Raw genomic sequence first — 15,899 nt, forward strand, 5'->3', positions numbered from 1 at the left:
CTTCTGTGCTATAATTTTTGTGACTTTTTCTTTGAAAGTTTTTTATAAATCTCACACTTCTGTGAAGATACCTATATTACACAATTGTTTTTCACTGACAGTACATAAAAAGTACTATGAGTAACAAGTTTATTCTTACCACCTCTTTTATTTTGCTCAATTTGGCTGAATTTGTTTAGAAATCAGAGTGTATATATTTTTAAAGTTAAGTGACTTGATCTTCTAAAACATTGGTTCCAATTATTTTCCGCATCTACCAGGAAAAAAGGAGATGCAATAATACTTACGTGTAGTGATATTTATTACTAGATAGCACTCTGCATTGTAGATTTTGCCCTAATCTAGGATTAGAATAATAAATCAAGAAAATATCTTGTGTTTATTACTAGTGAGTACCAATGAAATTATCATCTTCAGGCAGTGTATGTTTTCTATTGGGGGAAGTCAAAGGCATTGGTGTTTTTTTTTCATTATAGTACTTGCCAAAATTCTATTCATTAGGATTTGGAAGATTCATTAAACACATGTGGACAGATATGTTTGGCTTAACAATAACTCAGATGTTTAACTCTAAGTTTTTAGCTATATTAACTTTAAAATACTTATAAAAGGTGTAATACTGTTTTCCCTCATTCATCAGTAAGTATGTAGTAACCAAGTTCTACATTCTGGAATTGGATACCTTACTTGTGTGGTACTTCTGAATAAGAAGAGCCAGAAACTGGTAGCTGTGCATAATGACTGGGATGCTTCCCTGCAGTATTGCCTACTTCAAAGGGGAAACTCTGTTGATTAGAAACCTTGTAAGCAGATAATGTTTTCTTTCCCTGTTAATATATTCATATTTCTTGTATGTAATAAGGGAGAGTAGTCTTCTATATGAACCCATAATAATTTACTCCATTTGAAAGAGCAAATGAGTTACCAGTTTTTGATTAAAATGTGGGATGTTTAAATCTTCCAATTCCCTATTCAACCTTCCTGATCAAGAGTTTTCTGACAAATTTAAACCCATTGCTACTTTTTATGAAAACTGATTTCTATATGAAAGGAACACCATTTTAATAATGTTTATAATTTAGTGTATATGGCACAGGCCACCTCCATTAACCTCAGCCAGGTGTCCAAAACTTTATAATAACTAAGGCTGCGGAACTTTATTTAGAAGGCTACCAAATGTCAAAATGATTTCTTAGGTTGGTGGATAAAAGAAATTCTAGGACATGTGTTTGCATATTTGAAACAGTCTAGACTACTACAAGGGGATATTTAATGTGATCAGAAGGGATATTAAGAGTCCTCAAAGTATATATTGTTAAGTATGTGCTGCACTTAGTAAAGAAGAGATATGAACACTTTCAGGAAGGTTTTCAGTAAGTTTGCAGTCTTTTAGCAATCTAGTTAAGAATAAAGGCAGATAAAATTAACCAGGATACAACTTCCAGAATGCTTAATTTACCTTTTTTGTTAGGGGAGGGAAGGGCTATTCCCTAGTACACTGTAGGTTTTTAAAGAAAACTTGCCCTGGTATCAATATGTTGGTAAAGAAAAGGTAAATTAAATATTTCATGAGAAATGTTCCAGTGAAGGAGACGTAATAGGCTTCTTGCAGGTGTAAGTAAGGAGATTTAAGATAAACATTCATTTCAGGCATGAATTATAGACCTTGAGCAAGCATGGAGTTAATCTCCAAAGGTGTGGATCTGACCGTTGTGTAGGCAAATTTGTCTTAGAGCAAAAGGCTATTCTTATCCACCACTGTTCACAAGAAGATTTTTTAAAAAATGATATATTGATCCTCTACAAATGTTCTTATAATCTGAGTTATTGCTGCCATTTTACACATCTTACTAGGTGATCCGTGGTAGTTTAGGCTCCCTGAAGAAGATTTTGAAGTGTAGTTGGAAAAGTAGTACTTCACCTTAATTAAGGCATATCCTTGAAAAGATCAAGGAAAGAAATCTGTTAGCCTAGTTCAATGATTTCTCAGCCTCTTAACTGCATAATTCTATGCACGTTATATGCTGTTTTCTATGGTATACTTGTCATCCTTTTTTATTCCAAAAGTTAATAGCCTTCAATAAATATTTACTTAAATTATGTAAGCTTTTTCACTTTAGAGCTTTATTGCTTATACAATGTTAAAAAAAAAAAAGGGGGAACAAAAAGTATTAAGACAAAAAAACCAAGTGATAGGTTTGCTTCCCCCATACACCAAATTTGATGCTTTGATAACCTTTTCTCAATTACAAAAAGAAAAGGCTTTGAATCTTGTGGTCTCTTTTGATACAGAAAGTTCCAAAATACACTTACTCAGATTATATACTGCATGGCAGTATTAGTTGTCTGAAGACTGGATTTCTGTTAATCTCAACCAGGGACCCAGGAGCCAAAAAGACTTTGATCACCTAAAATAGTAGCCTTCAGTAAATCCCTATACAGTTGACCCTTGAACAACATGGGGGTTAGGGGTGCTGATCCCCCTGTGTTCAAAATCCACATAGAACTTTTGACTCCCCCAAAACTTACCTAATTAACCAGAAGCCTTACTGATAACACTCAACATATATATGTATATATATATAATTATATACTGTATTTTTATAATGAAGCTGGAGAAAAGAATTACTAAAATCGTAAGGACAAGAAAATACAGTACTGTACTATATTAAAAAATAAATCCATGTGTAAGTGTACCCTCGCAGTTCAACCTGTGTTGTTCAAGGTCAACTGTACTTGACTCAGTGGAAAAGGACTAGCATTCAAAAGCCCTTTCCTGAACATTTGACTCTCTTCCTATTTTTATTCTAGGCAAACAGTAGTGAGAAATGGTAGCTGATAGACTGGACATCAAGAAACAAGTGAATACAGAATAAGTAGATCACAAGAACTGAACTGCTTTGTATAAGGTGTAAGGAGCCTTTGCCCATATAGGTCTGTGTTGACCCTGATTACATCACAGTATCACAGAATAGTCTCCTATAATAGAAGTTGTGCGTCTTCTAGGCCACTAAAACCACTGAAAACAAGATAATAGAGGCTTCTTGTAAGATACGTGTGTACAGAAGTTGAATCAAGTCCCAGCCAAAACACAATAAATTCTATCCTGGGATTTTATCCATTTATTTTTATATTGTAATTTCAGGCAGCCTTCTTAATGAAAGCCTTTGTAAAAGGTATTTCCCAAGTCCTATTTCAAACCACAGTCCTTATCTTCATAGCAAAATGAAAGCTCTTATATTACTACACATTGTATTACTCCCCAGATTTCTGGCATTTGTATTTCTGGTTATATAGAGAGGTTTCTCTGATTTCATTGTCTGTTTTGACCATACATTTTTTTAATGCAGAGCATAGCTTTGAGGTTTGGAGTACAAAAATTTGAATCAAAATCTGCAAATTTTTTAACCTTATTCTCTGATTATCTGCAAAATGTGTATACCATATATACATCATAGGATTGATAGAATTGAGATGTAAATGCCCAGTAAACTTTCTTTCCTCTTTTTGCTTTCTTACATAGTTTTATTTAAAGGAGGTCGAATTTCAGCATCTGAACCCCAGAGAAATAAGTTAATCAAGTAACTTAACCTAAGTATAAAAAGACTATAATCCATTTGTGTATTTGTAATAATAAAGAAAAAAGCAAACCACAGCAGACTATTTTAAGGACAAGTCAAATCTTACTTTAGCTTAATGCTCCAAGTCTCAGTGACATTAAAAAGGTAAACACTACACAAATACATTTATACATGTTATTTATGGTAATGTTTTCTGTATGACTCAAAGAGCTGAGATTGTCTTTTGGAAAGGCTTTAACTTTAATTAGAAGTTGAGCCCCCTGCTATGCAACAACCACCTTACCTCTTCATGCATCTTCGGCCGAAAATCTCATTGCCTGTTGCATTTAGTATAAATACCTCCTTCATGTATCAAGCGGTTCTCAAATGTTATTTGGGTCAGAGTCTTTTGCATTGCCTGGTAGTTACTTGAAGCAGAGACACTATGGCCTCAACCAAGACCTACTGAATCAGAATTTGTAAGTGATGAGGCATAAGAAACTACTTACAGTTAAGTCTCCAGTGTTTTAGGGAGCAGCAAGGTTGGGAGACTCAGTTGCTCAAGCCCCTCATCTTCAGTTATTCCTTTTTCCTCACTCTTCACATGCAATCCATCAGCAACTTCACTGCCTTCATCCTGGTGAAAGGTATGCTAGATTACCACGGTCTCTTCTCCAGGACCACTAGTGTAAACTAACTGTCCTTCCCATCAACTCTTTTGTCCTCAATTCAAGCTATTTTCCACCAGCTGCAAAAGCAGTGTTCTTAAAATGTAAATCATAAAGGTAAAACAATTAGATCATTTTTTAAGATTTTATTTGACACAGAAAGAGCGAGCCAGAGAGACAAGTGGGGGAAACAGCAGAGAGAGAGGGAGCAGCAGACTCCCCACTGAGCAAGGAGCCTGATGCGGGGCTCTGTCCCAGGACCCTGAGATCGTGACCTGAGCTGAAGGCAGCTGCTTAACTGACTGAGCCACCCAGGTGCCCCAACAATTCGATCATCTTTAAGAGTAACTGCAATGGTTTGAAACAAACTACATTAAAATTCACTAATTCATAATTATGGCTTAGAACACAATCCCCCCCCCAAATCACCTTGGTTACCTTTGGAGGATGCCAGGAAACCGGCTTCTTATTTTATATACACATCTCTCTCAACTTATAATGGGGTTGCATCCTGATAATCCCCCCAATGCGGAGATCCTTGGATTTAGGAGTATTTTGAGAAGAGGCACCACAGCACCTGACACATGGAGGCACTTAAATCTCCAGTAGTGCTTAGTGTACTTGACGATTATAGCAACTCCTCCACCAGTCCAAATAATTGTAGTTTATCTTCAGAAATCACTTACTTGATACCTCCAAGGTGGCCCTTAACCATTCTTGCCTCCAGGATTCCATATCCCTGTGTATTCATTCACACCCATATTGAATAGGGCTGACTTGTGTAACCAGGAGGATATTGTGGAAATAAAGAAGGGTGACCTTGAAGGTTAGTTAGGTCATAAAAGCCATTGTAGCTACTGCCCAATTAAACCTCTCAAGTTTCTGGTCATGGTCTTCTCTCCTGGTTGGTTGGTTTTCTTCCCCCCAATAGAAAGATTACTCACATTGGTTTTAAAAGGTCACTCTGGATCCTGCCCTTCGCTGGCTTGCTATCCTTGCAACCTAGAATCATCTATACATTTAATAAATATCCTTTACACTTAACATCATTTTAATTCATGGATAAAAACACTAGAAGTCACTGGTTCCAGTACTGATTCTAACAGTCTTGAAAGATTATCAAGTATGACCAGAGACTGACAATGAACCAATGATGATTTTAACACTGTATTTTCTAAAGTCTGAATACTCACTTGATACGGAGATATAATGTGAGAGATTAGATAAATTTGATCTCACTTTCCTCCATCGATCACACCCAACACTGTCACTGGAGAACACTAGACTGAAATACTTCAGATACCTAGAAACCCATTCCAAGTGTCAAGTTTTACACTGGTTTTTAAAACACTGACATATTCTACAAATTAGGAAAAACTGCCTAATACATTTTTTTCAAGGGGAGTGGGAATCCCTTAATTAGACAACCAAGATATGGCAAGACGTCTTTATTTTCATACAAGGTGCCACCAGAGAGCACGCTGCTGTTTACAGATGCACAGAACCGAACAAAAGCATTTTAGCATGCTGCCTTACTGTACATAGAAAACGGGCGAACAATTTCAGACACTACAATCAGGAAATAAAATGGGTTAACACCGTTTGTTGATAGGTTTATGAATCACTCAGCAGGGTTACAGGCTGTCTTCACCTGAAAGCAGAATTACAATCACTCCGGCAGTCTCTGGGCAATTCTAAATAAAATGCAGGTCTGGTGAAAGGTACAACGTGCAAGCGCGCAAGAGAGATACCTTGTCCCGTTCTGAAGGGAGACTGGTTTAGAGCCCGCCCTGGCACGTTCTTACAGTCAATACGTATAGCCATCTTAATTAGCTTGAGCTTCCCTTACCACCGCATATGTTGGCCATCAGCAAAATTAAGAACTTCCAACACATGAGCTGAATAATGAATAAGCCTGGGGTTAAAAAGCAGAATGCTGCCCACATGACAGAACTGCTACTTCACAACTTTTGCCCAGTTCTCCCCCGTTGTCCTGCAAAATCCCCTCATCTGATGAATTCTAGCAAAGCTTCTAGCAAGTGTAACAGGCCTTTCCTAACCCAGATCTAGACACTAAGTATCTGAAACAAGGGCCTGTGAAGTTGATGTGTCCGTGGGGAAATGGCAGTGTTTCTACTGGAGGTAAGTGTCAAGTTTCCTCTTGATGTTGTCAAAGGAATCTGCTCCCATGTAATCAGCCTGGCCCTGTTCCCACCGCTCCTTCCGTTCTTCTGAGGACACAAAAGGCTGTGCTGCAGCCGGGGTCTCCCCGACGGACAGGTGTGACATGGCTCCTGAGACTCCTTCCTAAAAAGGAGAGCATAATCAGAGACTCCTTGAGAGCTGAAAATCAGACTGTTTTTAAGGAATGCAGTAAGTTGACGGTGAGAAAAGCCAGGATGAATTATCATGCAAAGTAGCAAAAACTGAAAAGTATTACATGAAACAAACAAAAGACACAGAAATACAAGGGTCATATGATTTATTCCTAACGAAATGAAGACTTCTTGACTCAGTGAAAACATCGGGAGAACAAAGTAATTAGGGTTAATGTTTAAGTTCTGCATACCTTTCTACAGAAGCCACAAGAGAAAGCCAGTGTATAGACCAAGTCTGAAAGCTGCAAACAGTTCATTAGAAAGTGTAAGATGGACGGACAAGGGAACACAGTCTCACGATCAATTCTCGATCTGTGTGGGCTCTGAAAGGTTGAGAACTTAAACAAAATGATACTTCAGAGGCTAAACTTCAGAAAGCACCTAACCAGAGAGCCACACCACATACACAAGTTGTCACGTTATAAAAGCGAGAGCTAAATGGTTTGAGACTATGCACCGAACTTATCTGCCCGTTCAAGCTTATTATCAAGTAGTATCTATTCTCGTAGCTCGTGTTAATTGGCTTAAGTCTTGAACAACTGTTTAAATTCCCATCACCTTTCCTTGGTTCATAATTCTCACTCCTTGGGTTGTGGAAGGAACAAGGGAAATGTGCAGGAAATAGAGCAAACCTACTCCACATTAAATTAGAATCTCATTACTTATAGAAAGGCCATTAACTTCAATTGTACCATAAAAGAATATCAAAGCTATTCTTCAAAAAGCTCTGAGGTGAGAAGGTACTAGAAATAGTAGAGAAAAAGGAAGGCGAGTGAATGCATACAGATATGCTTTTAACAGAGAAAATGGGAGAACAAAATTTTCTGATTACCAGTTTTTGTTGCTAAATGAGTATATGTGTCTATATAGGTGTTTAAATATACTGGCACTCCAAGGTATCTGGGCAGATTCCATGGGGTGGTTTCATAGCTGAAGCAACATAAGTCCTTACCCTGGATTAGCCCTGCCTTTGCTTCCACTTGCAACAGCAATGATATTGGGATGTTCTTCCAGAATTCTCTGTTTCATGATACTGTTCAGAAGGTAACAGTCTTGCAGACCTAGATTTGAGTCCCAATTCTGCTTTTGATGAGTATGTTATATAACTAAGAGAAGTTATTTAACTTCTTTAAGCCTCACTTAATTTTAATATATAAAAGGGCATATTAACAATAACACTGACTTGACAAAGTAGTTGTAAGGGTTACATAATAACAACTAGCTTTCCTTACGCACTATGTGCCAGGCAATGTTGCGAGTACTGTACAAGTATTATTTCATGGTCCATGTAAAACAATTAAAGTAAGAATGTTAGTGTTATTTTTCCCTTTCTCCATTTTATATATTGGTACAAGTGCTATTAAGTGAAATGGCTAAAATCTCTACCATGGCAAAGAAGAGGATCTCTTACAACCTTATAGCCTCTTATAATTATAGCAAGGTAATTAACTGATCAGTTAGACTTGATTGTAATTCACCCACTCAGTTTAATTCTTTATATCTTAATATGTAGCACAGAAGTGTAACTTCTCATCCTCTTTCCAATTCTTCCAAAAGAACCAACCTCAGAGGAAGACATTTAAAGTCAGAAAAGAGGCTAAGCAAGTTGCTGTTGTAAATGTTAATGTCATCTTCCTCTTACAAGGAGATTTCTTTTTTCAAGATTCTATGTAACCGTAAGAGCACGAGCATGGCAAACCAAAATAATCCTAGAAAAGTATCTGTTTTTGCAAGTGTTTGTTTTCACATGTTATTAAAATGTTCACTGAAAATACATTCTTCCAAGCAGATGGAAAAAATAAATATGTATATTTAAATGTTTGTAGTTTCTAACACATGAAATAAGGCATTCTTTATACTTTAAGAATAATCTCAGAACCTTAGGACAATGGGCTAAGAATTCTATACATACTAGATATGGACATATATCCGTGTGTGTGCGCTACACACACACACACACACCTCTAAAGTCCTTTCTTATGCTCCCAGATCTAATGAAATCTGCCACAGAATCTACTGCTTTTAGCCTTTGCTGGCACTATTCCTTCCCTGTACGATGGACATTTTTTTTTTCTACAAATCTGATTTGATCTCTGTTTAAAGTACCACTGAACACTACCTCTACCAGTATACCAAAGTTTTAAAAAATACAGCATTAAATTACCTGAAAGAAAAAACAGAACCTACCACATTCAGGCATGAGTGGGTGTCTTTGACAAGGCCAAATTGTTGAAGCAGAGGTAACACGTTGGTGGTGAAGATGTCCCACCACAGGTTGAGAAACTCTGGATGAGTCATGGTGGGATCATGGGACTCACTTTTGACACTTTTTGTGTTAGGATCATAAGTATAATTCCATGGTTTGATTCGTCCCAGGAAATGCACAACTTTGGCATTTGCCCCAAATCTGCCAAGAGAACACAAAGTTGAAACCATTAGTGGATTCTGAGCACTTTGTTTGGTAGCCTTAACGATGCACCTTCCACTGGAAGTAGTGGTCGGAAAAGAACTTGAGCTCACTGAAAAAAGTTTTACATAGATTTTTGAAATTATTCAGTTGTGTGTTAAATACATACAAAAATCCAAAAGTAGCAGTGGGTCAGGGCAACAACCAAAACACCAATCCACTGTGGTTGGAAAGGTACAACCACTTGGAAAACCATTCGGTATTACCTAGTGACACTGAAAATACTCACACCTCTGACCTGGAAGCTCAGCTCCTCGGCACAGACCCGACAGAAGCTCTTACCTACGTGCAGATGTCATCAAAATGTTCATAGCAGCAGTGCTGTTTGAAACAGTCATAACTAAAAACCACCCATATGACCATATCTTAGTAGGTTAAGCCTGTTCAGCAAGTGTTCACTCCTTTTCCCAATCTCCACAGGGGGAATACACTTTCCTACCTCACTGATAATTGGGCACGCTCTCAGAACTTGCCTTTGCAAGGAAATGTGGGAGGAAGTAACAGTGTGTCAGAAAGAAAGAAGGGAAAGAAAAAAGGGGAAGGAAGGAAGGGAAAGAAAGAAAGAAAGAAGGGAAAGAAAGAAAGAAGGGAAAGAAAGAAAGAAGGGAAAGAAAGAAAGAAGGGAAAGAAAGAAAGAAAAAGAAAGAGGAAAGAAAGAGGAAAGAAAGAGGAAAGAAAAAGAAAGAGGAAAAAGGAGGAAAAAGAAAGGAAAGAAAAGGGAAAGAAAGGGAAAGAAGGAAAAAGAAGAGAAGGAAAAAAAAGTGAGAGAGAGAGAAAGAAAGAGAGAGAAAGAAAGAAAAGAAAGAAAAAAAAAAAAGCAAGCCAGGCCTGCTTGTTTCTGGTCCCTCTCTCTGAGAGACCTCTGTCAACAGAAGAATGGATGAGACCCACGGAGCAGATGTGGATCAAAGCTGTGGCTCCAAACCCTGCTGAGATTATCAGAGCTGCTCCAGCCTAGCCACCAACATATGAGTAAGAAATATATACTTACTATTGAATGTCACTGAGATTTTATAGTTATTTGTCCATTTTATCATTTTTAAAGGACAACTTCTGGTATATTCAGATCATGGAATACAATATAGCAGTGAAAATAAAATGATAGCTACACACACATCATGCAGCAAATGGGTGACTTTTTTAAACATGCTGAAAATTTTCAAATAGAAATTCATACATAAGAATCCATTTACATAGGGCAAAACAAAAAAAAAGTACTATTTAAAGAGTAGAAAACTGGGGATGCCTAGGTGGTTCAGTGGGTTGGACATCTGCCTTTGGCTCAGGTCATGATCCCAGGGCCCTGGGATCAAGCCCCACATTGGGCTCCCTGCTCAGTGGGGAGTCTGCTTCTCCCTTTCTCTCCCTCTGCTTCTCCCTCTGCTCATGCTCATGCTCTAATAAATAAATAAAATCTTAAAAAAAAATAAAGAGTAGAAAACTGTATTCAATGTCAGTGTCATGATGTTGGTTATCTCTGGGGGAAAGGGGAAGCCGTGATGGGGAAGGGACAGACAGGTTGTAAGGTACTGATTGTGTTCCATTTCTTGGATTTAAAAAAAAAAAAAAAAAAGCACATTTTTTTATATATACCCTTTTGTATATATACTATATTTCATAATAATTTCTTAAAAAAAAAAGAATTAAGAGTGGTCATTTTCTGGCTGGGAGGAAATCTATGTACATAAAACCAAATAATAAAGGTGAATACAACAAGTGCCAAAAGAAATATGGGAACAGTGGGTGCTCCGGGAATGCAGAGGCAGGGTGGTCATGAAAGGTAGGTTTCGTGGAGCAGAGACTTAAAGCTTGTGCAACAGACAGGAGCTGGGTAGCTGGTGATACAGAGAATTCTAGGCAGGGGAGAGCAAGTATCAGGTGAGTGTATGTGAGTTAGACCGAGGGTACTCCCACTGCAGCCAAAGAGGAAACTGATAGGGAAAGGAAAAATGGGATGGTTCCTTGGGTGTTGGGTTCAAGTGTTAGATTTTAGTGGATTTATCCTATAGGCAACCAAAGTTGCTGAGCATGATGTGCAGACTGAAATAATGCAAACTCTATTCATGTAAGCTTTCCAATCTTGTAAAGTTTTTTGTTTTTTTTTGTTTTTAAATGCCAGAGACCTATTACATAGCTATCATTGTCTAAGGGTTTCCCATGTTTGGGGCCCAAACTTTTTTTTTTTTTTTTAAGATTTTTTTTTTTTTTTCATTTGTCAGAGAGAAAGAGCGAGTGAGAGCATGCACAAGCCCAGGGAGAGGGAGAGGGAGGAGCAGACTTCCTGCTGAGCAGGGAGCCCGATGCGGGGCTCGATCCCAGGACCCCGGGATCATGACCTGAGCCGAAGGCAGTCACTTAACCAACTGAGCCACCCAGGCATCCTGGGCCCAAACTTTTTAAAGGACATGACTGGGAATAGTAACACTCTGGCAAAGGTAGATCTTACTAACATGTTAATGGAGGCTCCTAGAGGTCAGGGGTCAGCCAGAGCCATACAGCTATTAGGTGGCAGAAAAGGGATCTGGCACAGTTCTGCCTCTCTCCTAAGCCTGCACTCTTACCAATCCTACCATGCCGCCACTCCAAAACTATGCAAGAAAAATAGAGCCTACTGTAAATGTCCTCCTAAGAGTAATGGACTATACCACAGCGCCTTTCTTCTGAAAATGAGATAGATACCGGAAATCCCCAAGCTGACTCTTCATTTCATATTTTACACCCACGCACATGTGTGCACACACACATGCACACAAGTACTCTCAATTTTATCCTTAAAAGGATAATGCTCAAAACTTGTGCAGACATGGCTATTAATTAAATAAGCAACTGTTACATAGTGTCAGTGCAGGACCCCAAAAGGTTTTCACCCAAACAGGGAAAGGAGTCCTCTAACATAAAAATAAGGAAGAGCAGCACAAACAAGGCAACGAGTCAGGGCTACCAAGGCAATGTGGACACGAGGGGCTACGGAAACACCAAAGCGATCAGTGCAGGCGTGGATTTTCAGAAGGGGCTTTGTGTGGGAAGGGGGCCCAGAGAAGACGTGGGAAAGATGGCGGGGTGAAGCTAACAGCCTTCGACAAACGTCCTCGTGGTGACGGGGGGCGGGGGGGACCTGTACCAGAGACCAGACACTTGTGTGTGTTTTGGGGGGCGGCAGGCACTACCTCGCCTGTGATACAAACACGCCCGCGACCAGAAGACAGCACTGGCTTCCACATTCTCAGACCTCCTCCTCCTGACTCATCTTGCCTGGAGCAAGACTCCTTGTTTGCTCCTCCTAGAATAAAACTGGCCAGTAAGTTTCACTCTGTGATTTGGCCTAGACCTAATATGAATGTCCTACAGTCATTATAGGAGAGGTAACAGTACTAATTAAAATAAAGTAAAACGTGAATATAGCATAAACTCTATTCCTTTCGAACCTGCTTCCCGACAGTTTGCACACGATTAAACAGGAGTCGCTAACATCTGTTGAGTACTTACATGTCCCAGACACTGGCTAACAATTGCATGGTTTATATACCAGTTAATCTCCAAAACAAGTACATGAGGAAACCAAGGCATGAAGTAGTTCAGTAACTTGTCTAGGACCACGGCTGGTGAGTGACAGGGCTGGGATTCCACGGAGGCAGTCTGGTTCCAGAGCCAAGGTTCTTAACCACAACTAGGCTGTTCCTGAAAGACACTCCCAGAATTAGAAGGACATCATCTGAGAGTGACATCTGTTACTTCAGAGATGAATGCTCTATCTACAGAGGGTCAATCTGAAAAGTGGAAAGGATGTGTCTAAGGAGCCCTGGAAATACTCCAAATATAGTCAAGGACAGAGCAAGAAAGTAACCAATAGGAAAGAAAGCTACAAAACAAGCAATTTAGCACTGCCTAAGAAAGACTGTTCTCAGAAGGGTTCAGTTTGCACAAAGGTAGGGCAAAGGTGGGGAGAAGAACCAGAAATGGATGGTGGTGCGTAGGACCAGCAGCTGACCCCTATGTGGACCATGCTCGACCGTGTCTAAGGGCCACCCCAGCTCCTCTCCAGCACCCCACTCCGTGAATTGGGACTTTAGAGCTCGGGGAAGCAGAAGAAGGGCACGATGGTCCGGTGCACTGCAGAGCTGCTAACACGGCCCAGCGAGACAGAGCGCCCTGCCTCTGCTGGCGGCAGGAGTACACACTCCGGCCTCTGGGTCCGGCTGTGCCCCACGGTGGTCAGGGGTCTCTGCAACCTCCGGTCAGAGGCCACCCCACGTGGCTCAATGCCTTCCCCTCGCATGTCAACAGAAACACCATCTGGGGACAGTCCACCGCCTGCACTGCACTGTGGCTCAGGCCTGGGCTGCACCTTCGGGAAGCCACGATCCCTGAGTGTCTCCGTATCTACATCACTGATGCCCTCTGTGGCTAGAGGAAGGATCCTTCCTCCTCAAGATTACCTTCTTTACCTATTCCATCGTAACACCGAGAAAAACTGTATCCACTGGATAGTCCTTTCATAGACAGGGCAGTCCTAGTTTGAAGAAAGTCCTTGATAAGCCTGTTTGAGGCAGAAATGGAGATCATAAGGGGTCCTAAATGTGGATGGAACTGCCCTTTGTGCCTGAAGTTGAGAAATTCCTTGGTGCCAGTAAGGGGGGCGGGGGGACGAGAGCGAGCGGGATTGTAGAGATGTGATGTAACCACCCAACAGCTACCCAAGTTTCAGCAAAAACAAAACAAATCAAAAAAAACAAAACAAAAACAAATCATAAAATGCATAATGTTTCTATTGCAGCTGGGGGTACCGAGGGGCCGACCAGAAAGAGCTCATGAGGATTCAGGAGTGTGACGGCAGAGAGAGGCAGGAGAGAAGTAGTAAGAAAGATGCTGGGGCATGCAGCAGTCGTGCGCAGGCTTCAGAGGTCATGGGTTCAAGGCCATGGTTAGCCCTACTTGTGTACCGTCAAGAATGGGCTTTTTTTTTTTTTTTTTTTTTTTTTAGGTATCAAGGTATTCCTTTAACCTAACTGCCACACACCAAACCGATCTATGGAAATGAGTCGGGGTAGGAGAAAAACAAGTTTTAGAGCAAGAATTCTTTATGAGAAGCACAACCCTGGGTGAGTCACTGAACGTGGAAGGTTCTGGCCAACCCATAGGCCCTCTGAGGGTGGGAGGATGGGGGCAGGGTGCAAGGTAAGGCAGCTGCTAATGGGAGACACGGGGCTCTGATAGGAAGCGGGGAGGGGAAGAGAAGACAGACTTGCAGTTTTGCGTAAGGTAGTCACACACAACGATGTTCTGGAAATCACCTAGGGCTGCTCCAGGGGTACCGGCAGGCCTAACACTGGCCACCTTCTACGAAGGTCTGTGAGTTATATGGGTAAAACTATACAACTGCGCTCTAACTGTACACACAGAACAGTATTTATTCACACAGCAAAGGAGCCTGAAGGGCTTGCTCTATTAGCTTTCATAATAAAACAGTTGGCAAAAAAGATGAGCAAAAGGTCTCAAACGGTTTTCGTATCTAGAATTTCAATTAATCTAGATATGAATTTCATGTAATTATTTTTATGTCTTAATCCTGCCGTCTGAGGAATTTTTTAAAAATCATTTTCTATCATTTTAATCAATTCTACTCTTCAATTTTTTTAAATTAAATTTTATCTTTTTTATTAAGTAGGCTCCAAGCCCAGCATGGAGCCCAACACAGGTCTTGAACTCATGACCCCAAGATTCAGACCTGAGCAGAGATCAAGAGGTGGACACTTAACTGACTGAGCCATTCCCAGGCGCCCCAACTACTCTCCAATTACTGATGAAATCCAAAATAACCATATCAAAATGAAATAAGAGAACAGGTCATAAGTGAAAAGGGAAATTACTTTTTTGCTTAAAAGAATATTTTAGCCTAAATGCAAATTCGGGGATATTCCTCATAAGAAGGTAAACTCAGGATACCAGACAGAATTTATGTTGCCTGGCTGAAGGCAAATGGTTAGCTGACAAATAAGAAGGGGAAATACTGATGTCAAAAGAATTAAAGTTCAACTGACCTCAACCCAGAACAAGGATAATGAGAAGATTCACTGACTCACTGCCTGATTTATCCACCAAATTACCAGCCAGGAATAAAGAAAACAAAAAACAAAACAACATTGGGTACATATTACAATTGTCTCTATATTACTAAGAACCATTCATTCTGACCCAGTAATGGGGATTTGTCTCAGCTTGCATACATCTCTTAAAATAAGTGTTCTAATTTTAACTTGACAGAATCTCAAAAGAGACATCCAGATCACAAGACATAGTTTGAACCTGAGCCAGCAATAATACTGCTTATGTTAGCCATTAAAATAATCCCTGTGACCTGATGTTACCAAAAGATCAGATAGGATTTTCATGACTAGTTCAGCAGCTGTAACGTGTGGATGAGACTACAGACATGTTCAGAACGGAAAAGGAACTACCCTGTGACAGTGCACACAGGAGCCATTTTACGTCTCACAAAGCAACTTATTTGTGATGTTCAGTGAGGCACCAAGAAGAAACACAGCACGGCTTGTGAGCCTTTCTCTGGGGAACATGGCAGCACTGGCCAGTCATCCTCCACCCACCTCAATGACTCATGTCCTCTGGCACATGGCCACTCACTCCTGCACCATCCCTTCCCTACCACCAGTCAGCTACCTTTCCCCTCTCACCCCCCAAATTCCTCCTCTTATCCACTCACTCACGGTCTACACACACCAAGGATTGTGAGCACAAGTGCCCAAGGTCATGGGGGGGGGCTGGCCACGCAGAGGAGGAGTGGATCTGCTGAGGGTCGGGACCATGGAGC

General features: G+C 40.3%; 1 protein-coding gene across 4 annotated transcripts in view; it reads right to left on the minus strand.

Moving 5' to 3' along the window:
* Positions 1–5,661: 5,661 nt before the first annotated feature.
* Positions 5,662–15,899, minus strand: part of GYG1 (glycogenin 1) — a 72,583-nt gene continuing 62,345 nt past the window's right edge. For 3 of the 4 annotated variants that reach the window (XM_036115632.2, XM_036115633.2, XM_036115635.2), the window contains exons 6-8: positions 8,794–9,013; positions 6,798–6,848; positions 5,662–6,535 (exon numbers count right to left, since the gene is read on the minus strand). In XM_036115632.2, the coding sequence (XP_035971525.1) occupies positions 6,362–6,535; positions 6,798–6,848; positions 8,794–9,013 (445 nt within the window). In that variant the 3' untranslated portion in view covers positions 5,662–6,361. The remainder of the gene's footprint in view (positions 6,536–6,797; positions 6,849–8,793; positions 9,014–15,899) is intronic. The other variant, XM_036115634.2, reaches the window with a different exon arrangement.

This window comes from Halichoerus grypus, chromosome 1 (assembly GCF_964656455.1).
Source record: "Halichoerus grypus chromosome 1, mHalGry1.hap1.1, whole genome shotgun sequence".
Taxonomy (NCBI): domain Eukaryota; kingdom Metazoa; phylum Chordata; class Mammalia; order Carnivora; family Phocidae; genus Halichoerus; species Halichoerus grypus.